Below are 12,441 nucleotides of genomic sequence, written 5' to 3' on the forward strand. Positions count from 1 at the left end.
TATTAATTGAAAGTCGTCCTTTACGTGGCCAACTCTCATCATTAATTAAAAAATAAAAAAAAATTTTGGATTCACTCAAAGCTTGTGAATTTTAGTATTTTTTTCACATTAATATAAATATATATATTTATTTATTTTTATAAATAATAACGAGTAATTCCCATATTATTTAGTAAATAAACACGTATATATGCCAATTAAATTGAGACATATAATTAGTCTACAGAATTTTTGAAGTAATAAAATTTAGCACACTACCTTATTATTATAGAGAGCTTCGGTGTTTTTTAGAAAATAATTTATATTTAAAAAATATTTTTAATAATATAAAATATTTTTATTATTTAATTTTAATTTTAAAAATAAAATATATTAACTAATTTATATATAAAAATTTTAATAAAATACTTAAAAAGTAAAGTTTTTTTTAAATAAATTTTTTATTAGGAAAATATATTTTATTAATTTAAAAAATAAAAAAATAAAAAATATTGATCTAAAAATTAGATTTCATAAAACAAACGAGACTAAGTCATATGCTTTGCACTTGCGTTTAACTTATTACAAGAAATTCACTATTTAGTCTTTAGGAATTATAATTATTAATATTTTTTTTATATTTTTAAAATTTTCTTAAATTTATTTTTATTTTTTTAATTTATATTAATAAAATAATTTTTTTTATTTTCTTTTTATTAAAAATAAATAATAAATAAAATTTTTAAAATTGATTTTACACTTTTAAAAAATAATTTAATCTTTTAATATATTTTAACAGTAAAAATAGATAAAATTAATATTATTACTATTAACTTATAGGTAGTTAATTTATAATAAATATTTGATAACCTTTATAGATCATGTATTTTTATCAAAATTAATTGTTTTTTTAATTTAAACGTTTTTATAGTTTATAAAATCAAAATTTCAATTATTTTATTAAAAATATTTTAATTATTTATCTTATTTATTTTTTATAATATTAATTATTTACTCTTGTAAATAGTTAATACTATTATTAAAGTTAAAATAATTTGATGAATATTATTTTGAATTGAAATTTAATAAATATTCCGAATATTTTAATTTTATAAAATATAAAGGATTTAATAAAATGAAAAAAATATTAATTTTAATAAAGTATGGAAATAAAAACTTAATAATAATTTACATAAATTAAAAAACAACCCTACACAGCTTATCAGTATATTAAAAATTCTAAACAGAAAAAAATATTAATGTTTAGTCCATGAAAAAATTTATTAATTGATTTTTAATTTTAAAAATAAATTAAAATTTTTTTAAATATTATTAATTAATTTTTAAATTAATTTTAATAATTAAATATTAAAAAAATTTAAAATAATATTCATAAAGATACAAAATTAATAGATTTTTTAAATTTTAAAAATATTTTAATATATTTTTTAAAATTAAAAAATTAATTACTTATAAGTTTGTTTATATTACACGCAATAAATATTTAAAATTAATAAAAATATTAATTATAATTTTTTAAAAATATTTTAATATATTTTTTTAAAATTATGAGATTAATCAGTAAATTTTTTTTTTATTTTTTGAAAATTTTTGGCTTCGCGCTATTAGCGCATATTATTAAAATCCATCATCAAAGCCTCATACAGAAAATTAGGAGGGCATACCCCCCAAGAAAGACCAGACATGGAACCAGCCGCTCTTGCACAACAATGGGCAACATGATTCGCTGATCTATACACAAAACGAAAACTCACATTCGGTAGCTCATTTAATAGAGCTTTACAATCAACGATAATACTCTGAAAATAAGATAAAACCTCATTATCTTGAGATATCAAGGCTTTCGTTACTACCTGGCAATCCGTCTCCACAGTAACATGATGATATGGCAATGTTTTCAACCAACTTAGTGCTTCTCTGAAACATAACGCCTCTCCTATCGTTGGGTCAGCATTCCCATAAATAGCTTCAATCTTTCCAGCCTCACATAACCCCTGATGATTACGCAGAATAAAACCCAACCCGAACCTGCTGTTTGTCAAAATAGCTATGTCAATATTGCATTTGAACTTTCCAATTTCTGGTGCTATCCATTGTCTATTACGCGCCAATGCCACTACATTCTCCTTCGGCTTTAGTTGAGCATTCTGCCATTGTTGTAAAGTTGACCGGGCTCTATGAAGAACCACCAAAGAATCTTCATGCTTCTGCTGCCATAATAATTGATTCCTGCTGTGCCATAGACTCCAAGACAACATAAATAATTCTTCTTTCTGGGTATGTGTACCTGTCATAATAAGATTAGAAAACCATATTTTAAGATCATGTATGGGTTCCCATCCTATTATGGAAGACACCCACACAGCTTGGGCGTGAGTACAATCATGAAGCAGGTGTAACTCGGTTTCCTGGAATAAACCACAAACAATGCAAGCATCCTGTACTTCAACCTTACGCTTCCTCAAATTAAAATTACAAGGTAAGCACCCACGAAGTACTCTCCATATAAAAAAATTGACTTTTGCTGGTACCTTCACCTTCCAAATTCGTTCCCACATATCATCATTCAAATAAAACTGATGGTCCGCTTCATCTATAGCAAGTCTATATCCTTCTTTCACCTTGTAAACCCCAAGCCTGTTCTGATTCCAATACCACATGTCTGATTGTTGGCGCATGGATAAAGGAATTTGTTGTATGAGCTCCACATCTCTAGCTTGAAAATTACTCAAAATGAATTGAGAATTCCATCTTCCACCCTGAATTAAATCTGCAACCAACTGAATCTCATCATCCAAAAAAACAGACTGAATATAAGGGTTGTCATCTAAAAGCCATGGATCCTCTCGAACCCTTGTAGAGAGACCATCACCGATTCTTCTTCTACAACCTGCCATTAAAATTGAACGACTTGCACATATACTTCTCCAAATCTGGCTTGGATTTCCACCTACTTCAGCTGAGAAAAAATCAGTATCAGGGAAATACCGTTGTTTCAAAATCTTAGCCATCAAAGAATCTGGATGACGTAAAATCCGCCACCCTTGTTTGGCGAGAAGGGCCAAGTTAAACAGCCGTAGGTCCCTGTATCCGAGACCTCCATTGGCTTGGGGCACCACCATTCTTTTCCATCGTAGCCAGTGAATGGAGCTTGACTTGCCATTGTTCCAAAAAAAGGAATTCATCACCATCTCTAACTCCTTACAAACATCAATAGGAAGTAGAAATAATGACATGATGTAATTCGGCATTGCTTGTGCTACTGTTCTCAAAAGAACGTCTTTCCCCGCTTTGGACAAAATTTTTGCTTTCCAGCCCTGAATCCTCTTCGTCAATTTTTCCACCACAAACTGAAAAATTTGTTTTTTATCCTTACCAATAATTGAGGGCATCCCCAAATAGCTGCCGTGATTATCTACAGCCTGCACTCCAAAAATATGACAACAAACGTCTCGTTTCGGTTGTGGTGTACAAGGAGTGAACATTACTGATGACTTGGACAGATTTATCTTCTGACCAGATGCAATTTCATATGCCAACAAGCTTTCCTTTAAATGTACCGCCTCTCCTTCAGTAGCTTTAGTGAAAAAAAGGGCATCATCAGCGAAAAAAATATGAGAAATTGGTGGAGCATTTCGACAAACTTGAGCCCCATGAATCTTCCCTTGAGCCTGCATTGTAGACAGCATTTGAGATAAATCATCAGCACATAGAATGAATAAGTAGGGTGACAGAGGATCCCCTTGTCGCAACCCTCTATGTGGAAATAACGGACCATACTCCTCTGCCCCTCGAACAAATATATATGAAACTGAAGTTACAATTCTCATAATTTTTTCCACCCACAATTCGCAAAAACCAAGCCCCAACATTATTTGCTTCAAGTAACCCCATTCAATTCTATCGTAAGCTTTGGACATGTCTGTTTTGAGAGATAAAAAACCCGTAAGCCCTTGGGTCTTCCGCTTCATAGTGTGAAACAATTCATAAGCCACTATAATGCTGTCCGTGATTAACCGATTTGGTATGAAAGCACTTTGTGAATCAGAAACCACATCAGCTAATATAGATTTAAGTCTATTTGCCAAGGCTTTACATACTATTCGATCCGCCACATTACTTAACGAGATTGGGCGCAAATCAGCCACCACTTCTGGAGTTTTCTTTTTGGGAATAAGCACCACGTTCGTCACGTTTTTTCCAGGCAAAGAATTCCCTTCATTAAGACATTTTAGGCAAGCCTTTGTAACATCTTCACCTACAATCTCCCAATAGGCTTGGAAAAAACCAGGATTTAAACCATCAGGCCCTGGTGCCTTATCCGGATGCATAGAAAAAATTGCTTCTCTGACCTCCTCTGCAGAAAAATCAGTCATCAGTTTCTCATTCTGCCTCACCGTAACCCGCTTCTGTACATATCTTAATACTGGTTCTGTGTCACCACCCTCAGAAGTGAACAGCTTCGTGTAAAAATCAAGAATCAGATTAGGCAGACCCGACTCCCATTCTACCCAATTACCATCGTCATTTTTCAGCTTCTGGAACATATTCTTTCGTCTTCGATTGGAAGCGGTAGCATGAAAATATTTCGTATTAGCATCCCCGTGAGCAAGCCAATACTGTTTAGATCTCTGTTTCCAGTACATTTCCTTCTGTAACAACAGAATACTATACCGTTCCTGTGCTTTTTTTAATTCTGAAGAATTTAGAGCTGATTGACGTTGAAGCCAGTCCATCCGACGTTTTGCATCATTCAACTGAGTTCGAAATTCCTGTTGGTGATGTTTCGCCCACTGTTGAATGGTTTGTGTACAGTTAAAAATGCGATGCTCGATATCTGCATGCTGCTCTACTCTCCATCCGTCTTCAACAACCTTCTTACAATCCATCTCCAACGACCAGGCATTTTCATACCGAAACCTCCTTGCTACATATTTCTGAATTGTAATGCCCAAAAAAAGAAATAAAGGCAAATGATCCGACTCACTTGTCTGTAAAACATGCAGTTTCGCCATAGGAAATTTGCTTTTCCATGAATTACTAGCCACAGCTCTATCAAGTCTTTCCCTCGTCAGATCTGTCCGACCATTATTCCAGGTAAATTTTACCCCTTCAAAACCCAAGTCATACAGCTGACAATCTGTTAAAGTTTGTCGAAAACCAGTTAATAACCACGTTGGATGAGCTGTAGAACTTTGCTTCTCAGATTGAAAACAAATGTCGTTGAAATCGCCAATTACACACCATGGTAGTGTTGACTTGTTTTCCAGAGTTCGAAGTAAATTCCATCCTAGCCTTCGTTGATAAGTTTTTGAATACCCATAAAAACCTGTCAAGCGCCAACCCGTACAACCATCTAGCTTAACCTCAACATCAATGTGATGATTGGAAAAGCTCAGCAACTGTGCATTATTTTCTATCTTCCAAAAAAGAGCAATACCTCCTCCAATACCAATCGGGTCAACTGCAAAACCCCCAGCAAACCCCAACTCCTTCCTTATTTTAAACACACGTTCTTTTTTAATTTTTGTTTCAATTAAAAAGATAAAATTGGGTCTCTTAGATGTAACTAACTCATGAAGCTCCCTAATTGTCTCTTGGTTCCCAAGCCCTCGACAATTCCAACTCAAAGTCGTCATATTGCTGGGTGGATTCCAAACTCGGAACCCACCTGTTGAGAGTTTTTTGAGCCCAAATCATTTGTTTCGGGTATGACGTCATCCTCCATAGACTGTGTATCCAAATCCTCCACGTCATCAGTCCTACGCCGTTTTGGATCCGTAAGTAAAATCGAACCCGTTTGTATATTCAAATGAGCAGCAATCCCGCCATTATCGCCCTCCTTACCCATTTGATTAGCATTATTTGTGGAAAAGATTCCCTGATTACTTGGGATAGGGATATGGTTATCCTTATCTGAATTGCCCTGCCCGGCAGACGTTTGACCTGGTTGAAAAAAATATCCGGCGGTATCCACCGGTGTAGCTTGGGATCGGCTACTCTGTAATATATCTCTCTCAGAACGCAACCATTTAGCACCAGAGTGTTTCACTTTCTTCGAATCTGCTTTCAACCATGGCCCATAAGGATAGCGTTCCTTTGGTATCTTCGGCATATCATACAATAACTTACAGTTTCTATCGCCATGTCCGATTATACCACAAAAATAGCAAAAAGTGTTTAACCTTTCGTATTCGAAATTGAAACAAACATCAGGACAGTTTGGTCTCTGTATAATGATATCCCGTTTGATAGGAACACGTACATCCAAGAAAACTCGAACGCGCATAAAATCTCGCCATATGCGCATGTAATTCCTAGGATCAGATGCAACATATTCTCCTAGAAAATTTCCAACATCCTTGACCACCTGTTCAGATTGATATCCACTCGGGACATTATGAATCTGCACCCAAACTAACAATTTTGTCAGTTCCACTCGCCTAGGGTTTTCATTGGGTTGTAGTTCATGCAAAATGATTGGGATTTGCTGGTAGTTCCAGGGGCCTCCGTCGATCACTTTTTCAACATCCAACTCATGAAAGAACTGAAAAAGATAGCAATTATTTCCCAACTCCTTAACCATCATACCCTTCCCCGGTTTCCAAATACATGCCAGCATATTCTGAAAAATCTGAAAGTTTATAACTTTCTCCGTTAATAGTCGTCCCACTATACAATTCTGCCACCCAGCCTCCGAATCCTCCTGTTGTTGAGCTTGAATAGGGTCATTATAAGTAAGCACCCCATCATTGGTTCCTATATTTAATCTCCTATAAACCTCCTGAACCAACCGATCCTCCGCACTACCCATAGGAACAGATTGCAAAGATTAGAAAGAAAAAAAAATAGAAAAAAGGGAAATCGTAGATCAGAAGATGATAAGATTGGAAAAACTTGCTAACGTAGAGCAAGAGAAAAAGCTCTCGACATATTGAGAGAGATTAATCAGTAAATTTAACTATATTTAAAAAAAAATTAAATAGTATTTTAAAAAAAAATCGTACTATTTTACCTACTCCCTAGAATCTGCCAAACTAAGAATCTGCCGTGAAACTTCCGTAAATTTAAAATTTTTGCCCAAGTGGATAAATGCAATTTCTTTAATAAAAAGGAAAGTTCTCTTAAAATAAAATTTAATATTTTTATTTCACATCCGCCAAGTTCACGGCAGTTAATGGTTTTTCTTCCTTCCAGCTCTGTATAAATAGTCCCATTGTGTTTCTCTTGACCGACGCCCCGTGTAGACATCTTCAGACTCCAAGTCGACTCAGTTCCGGCCGTTCTAACTCGCTCCGGATTCCGATCGGGACTCTGAATTTTGGATTTTGTGACATTTTGAGGTAATAATTTCTTGATGTTGGTTATCATGTTCTGCTAATTACGATTCTGTAGATCTAAACATCTTCCTTATTTCTTCTGCGTCCCTTGTATTTCTCATTTCTGTAGTCGTCGGCCAACCTCTCCCCATCTTCCAGTCCCTTAGCTGAAAAGCAATCCAAATTCCCAAAGCTTTCTCCCATTTTCGCCTTTGATCTTCTTTTCTGCAGCCCATTCGCCGTTGCTATAGAACTGTTCATTGCTTTCCTCCCATCTTATAGTTGTCGTTTAACGGCTGCTGCTCACTACCGCAGCTGTTCTGCCGTGAAGCAATCCATTATCTGCTGTTCTATCCAGAACAAAATTTCCTTCATCTCGCAGATGTGTGGGTTCACTGCTCTTTGGGTCCTGCATCTGGAAGGAATTATTTCAGTGATTTGAGTAAAATCCCAGGATTAGTTTCTTTGGGTTTAAGCCTTACATGTTATTTCTGCATCTGCATTTCGTCAACCTTCTCTTCACTCACTTTTTCTGATCCCTCTTTTACCAACATTTTGCAAATTTCACTATCCTCAGAAATAATGTAGATTTACTCTTTTTTTCCCATTTATATTGATATAGTGGCTGGCTATGCACAGAGGTCATGTACGTATCAGTGTACGTGTTAGATTTGTGTTTTTCCCAAATCCAGCAGAATGAAACACAGTTGAAGTGTTCATTTATCTTTATCATGAGTTTATAGTAGTGTCTATGCATATCATTTTTAGAATTGGGTAGTAATTAGTTTCACTCTATGACATTTGATCTAATCACAAATTGATTTTTTGACAGTTAAAGTTATGTTTCATTTCTGGTATCTCTAAATTAAATAGATAAAAAGTGGAATTGTTGTCCAGGTGATTTGGATACAATTACTTCAACGGATTGTGTTTGGGTCAGATATATTTATGTTGTACAGCTTGTTTATGACCTACGAACACGAATTGCTAGCTCTAAATTTTATGTTATGTACACACATGTTAGAGTTTATGGCTGAGTTTCTCACCCTTTGTTTTATATTTTTCTGGTCTTTCATCTCCTAATTCTTGTGATGAAATTGTTCCTCTTCCTGCCTGTATGAAATGTTTATCAAGCTCAATCACGTATCTAGTAACTACTAGTTGAGGTTTAGCAGCTTTGCCATAAGAGAGAATTCTTGAGTTCCTTCTTATGTTTTGTTAGATATATGAATCAAATATCATTGATGAGTATCTTTTGCTTTCTTATTATGATGAATAGAAAAGGAGATGTAGTTGTCTGATGATAATATCATATGTTCTATTCAATATTAGTCTTTATTAAACTGCTGCTTAGTTTCTGACTTTTCAATTTCACAGGAAAAGCAGCAGACATTCCACAATGAAGGCGCTGATTCTTGTTGGAGGGTTTGGTACACGGTTGAGGCCATTGACCCTCAGCGTACCTAAACCACTTGTTGAATTTGCCAACAAACCTATGATCCTGCATCAGGTATAAATTTGCAAGTGTTATTTCTTTAGAACTGTAATATATGTCTAATGAGATTCGTAAGTTTATATTTCTTTCAGTTATCTAGCTCCATTGATTTCCATTTCTTTGAGATCCATAATTGAGAAACAATAAGCTTTTGTTAAATCTTTAGAAGTCTAGGTTCTTGTTGAACTTAATAACTTATTACCACCATTATGTCTGCATCTCTCTCTTTCTCTCTCTCTCTCTCTCTCTCTCTCCTTTTTATGGTTTGACTTTTAGTTCCTTGCAGATTGAGGCACTTAAAGAAATTGGAGTGACTGAAGTGGTTTTGGCTATTAACTACCAACCAGAGGTAAAAAAAAATGGATTCCTTATTTCCCTCCTCTTTCCTCGCCATCAAGTCAAGTGGTTTGGTTTAATGGAAGTTGGGCTATGTTGCTTTGTCTTTCTTCAGGTAATGTTGAACTTCTTGAAGGAATTTGAGGCTAAGCTAGGGATCAAGATCACTTGCTCACAAGAGACGGAGCCACTTGGCACTGCTGGTCCTCTGGCTCTGGCTAGGGACAAATTGATTGATGATTCTGGTGAACCATTTTTTGTTCTGAACAGTGATGTTATCAGCGAGTACCCACTCAAAGAAATGATAGAATTCCACAAAGCCCATCGAGGAGAGGCTTCCATAATGGTGACCAAGGTAACAATCCTCTCAACTAATTAGTGTATAACTCAATAAATTCTTCCCTGTAGATGCTTTGTAACTAAAAGACAATTTGTCAATTGATTGAAATCATTTGACCTTACATCATAGGTGGATGAGCCATCAAAATATGGTGTGGTGGTTATGGAAGAATCCACAGGGAAGGTTGAGAGATTTGTGGAAAAACCAAAAATATTTGTTGGGAACAAAATCAATGCTGGAATATATCTGTTGAACCCATCTGTTCTTAATCGAATTGAACTTAGACCCACCTCAATTGAGAAAGAGGTCTTCCCAAAAATTGCAGCAGATAAACAGCTCTATGCAATGATCCTCCCAGGCTTTTGGATGGACATTGGACAGCCAAGAGATTATATTACTGGTCTGAGACTCTATCTAGACTCTTTGAGAAAGAAATCCTCATCTAGGTTAGCCAATGGCCCCCATGTTGTGGGAAATGTTTTGGTGGATGAGACTGCCAAAATTGGAGACGGATGTTTGATTGGACCTGATGTAGCAATAGGTCCGGGTTGTGTTGTTGAGTCAGGAGTTAGACTCTCTCGCTGCACTGTGATGCGTGGGGTTCGCATCAAGAAGCATGCTTGCATTTCTAGCAGCATCATAGGGTGGCACTCCACTGTTGGTCAATGGGCTCGTGTGGAAAACATGACAATCCTTGGAGAAGATGTCCATGTATGCGATGAAATTTACAGCAATGGAGGTGTGGTTTTGCCTCACAAAGAGATCAAATCAAGCATTTTGAAGCCAGAGATAGTAATGTGAGGGAACAGCATGGCGATCCATAGAATATGTTTAGGCAGGGAGATGATATGTGTTTTGTTATTCCCTTTTCTCTAAGTGTAGAAATCAGTTTCTGCTGGTTCAAATGATGCGAGTCAAGCTGCTGAATGTTTGTCTATTTATGGAGGGCACAAAGACAAAGTGTTGATCTTGGTGTGAGAAGTGTGATTTAGCTATGTACATAGAAATAAATGTTCTCATTCTCAGGCTTTTCCTATAATTTATCAATGGCAAATTCTTTGTTCCATCCTGCCATCTGAATATGGATTCTTGCTGTTGGTGGGATTTTTTTCTTTCTTTTTTTTAAAAAACAATTTCTGTAATATGGCTCTCATCAAGTGTCGGTGGCTAAATTATCAACTTTGTTCTTTAGTAATTCTCAGATTTACACAGTATTTCCCCATTCTAATTTCTGAGTGGAACATATTGTCTCATCATTGTCCCTTGTTTCTTCAAGAGTTAAAAGGTGATAATTTGTTGAAGAAATAGGTCACGTTTTCCCTTCAGTGAATACAAATAAATAAATGAAGTTTTTATCCAGAATTTCCATATTCTGACCTTGATCTAGCTGGTGGGTCAGGACATTGAAGCGGTTTCAAGAGGAACACATGGTGGGCCTAAAATTGAAGCTGTGGATATGAAGTGATGCCTTTCACTTGAATCAGAGTGTCTTAAAAACATAATGGAGAGAGGTGGGAATATGCCATCATAAAAGTCACAGAAATTGCGACATGGAGAGGTACGCCTAAAGGTGTCCCAAATTGATGGCAATGTCGGGCTTTTGTAGTGCCAAATTCATTCCTTCAGAAATGGCAGTCTCATCAAGGGTCCTCCCTATTTATACATGGCTTTTGTCTTAATTGCTTTTCTATTCCAACCTTTAATCACTGCTCACACCACTGATTGCAATTCTGGATGCGAATCATCAGCTCTGTGAAAACTTAACCCTAGACATAATAGTATTTCAGTTTTTGTACATTGATGCCCTTTATATAACATGTGCTAGTAAATACTTTTACGATTAGATCTGTTGTTAAATCCATTTCGATCCTGAACTATTTTACTAAAAATAAATTAAGTGTCCTAATTGATATGGACTCGAAATTCAAGTTGGATTAGTTTCTTAGTAATTGCAGGATTTCTCCTTTTTCGGAGTTCAGTCTAAGTGTTTGAGACTTGATGCTTCTCTACTCTTGGACCAAATGTGGACTTGGAGTTATTGTCCGACTCCTCTATTTACGGTTTAGGTTTAGGAGATTAAGCTGTTCGGTTATAATTTTTGGATTATTGTCTTTGGATTTGGTTCGAATCTCCTAATAGTCAGTTGGATCTAATACCGGTATTAAAATAAAGAATATGATTCATGGGAGGATTTTTCTTTTTGAAATGCATTAGCATTGCATTAAAGTTCATTGAGCAATTTACAGCAAAGGCCAAAGGTCTGGCATACAAGTAGTACAAGCCAGAAGAAGCTTTTACTTCCTGCAACACAGACAGATCAACCAGACATGGAGAAAGATGCGCCGCTCCACACCAACCAGCACTAGTCAAGCTTAGCCAATGCCGAGCAAAAGAATCACTTCCTCCGGAGCCAAGCATGGCTGCGCTGGCTAAAACCGGCTCCACAAGTCTACCTACCATGCCACTCAAAGCAAATTGCAATTCTTAATGGATTAATTACAAATTGGAAGGCCAATTATTTGGTATAAGCATGCTTAAAGAAAATAAATACACGTAATTATTGACATAATACGTCCAAACATCAAATTAAATAACACAAGAAAATACTGCATTAATTAGGAGGCAACATGGCAAATGTGAGAGCCTTCATCACTCATTAATTTATTTTTAAGTGCAGTTTTATAATATTTATATAGATATAGATTAGGATTTGGTACCATCATTTTTTGAAAAAGACCCAAGCATATAGAGAAACTAGGATTATGCACCATTTTTTTCAGTATATAAGAGAGAAAAAGACCCAAAAGAATTGAATCATTAGGTATCATTTTAAAAAAGATCATGCGCACATAATGATTCGATTTGTTTGTCATCTTTCTCTTTTGTACCAAAAAAATTAAATCGTAATTTTACGCTAATGCGTGTGAGGGAGAGATGGAGAGAGACTTCGG

General features: G+C 35.4%; 2 protein-coding genes across 6 annotated transcripts; one reads left to right on the forward strand and one right to left on the reverse strand.

Moving 5' to 3' along the window:
* Positions 1-1,604: 1,604 nt before the first annotated feature.
* Positions 1,605-5,639, reverse strand: LOC122724008. Its single transcript, XM_043958169.1, has one exon. The coding sequence runs from the start codon at positions 5,637-5,639 to the stop codon at positions 1,605-1,607; it is 4,035 nt and encodes a 1,344-aa protein (XP_043814104.1).
* A 1,525-nt stretch (positions 5,640-7,164) lies between these two features.
* Positions 7,165-10,685, forward strand: LOC110619478 (mannose-1-phosphate guanylyltransferase 1). Of its 5 annotated transcripts, none has more exons than XM_021762956.2 (5): positions 7,165-7,343; positions 8,697-8,829; positions 9,101-9,163; positions 9,266-9,505; positions 9,620-10,685. In XM_021762956.2, exons 2-5 carry the CDS (start codon positions 8,719-8,721, stop codon positions 10,289-10,291), a joined length of 1,086 nt encoding a protein of 361 aa, XP_021618648.1. In that variant the 5' UTR covers positions 7,165-7,343; positions 8,697-8,718; the 3' UTR covers positions 10,292-10,685. The 5 variants fall into 5 exon arrangements, with proteins under 5 accessions (XP_021618648.1, XP_021618649.1, XP_043814209.1 ...); XM_021762957.2 differs by having other exon boundaries at positions 7,184-7,343; positions 8,706-8,829; XM_043958274.1 differs by having other exon boundaries at positions 7,186-7,343; positions 8,703-8,829.
* Positions 10,686-12,441: the final 1,756 nt, after the last annotated feature.

Source organism: Manihot esculenta, chromosome 7 (genome assembly GCF_001659605.2).
Source record: "Manihot esculenta cultivar AM560-2 chromosome 7, M.esculenta_v8, whole genome shotgun sequence".
Taxonomy (NCBI): Eukaryota; Viridiplantae; Streptophyta; class Magnoliopsida; order Malpighiales; family Euphorbiaceae; genus Manihot; species Manihot esculenta.

Coding starts and splice junctions, on each gene's coding strand:
- LOC122724008 (XM_043958169.1), bottom strand. CDS start 5,639: ATGACGACTTTGAGTTGGAATTGTCGAGGGCTTGGGAACCAAGAGACA.
- LOC110619478 (XM_021762956.2), top strand. CDS start 8,719: ATGAAGGCGCTGATTCTTGTTGGAGGGTTTGGTACACGGTTGAGGCCA. Junction 9,164..9,265: donor CTATTAACTACCAACCAGAG/GTAAAAAAAAAT, acceptor GTCTTTCTTCAG/GTAATGTTGAACTTCTTGAA. Junction 9,506..9,619: donor CTTCCATAATGGTGACCAAG/GTAACAATCCTC, acceptor CTTACATCATAG/GTGGATGAGCCATCAAAATA.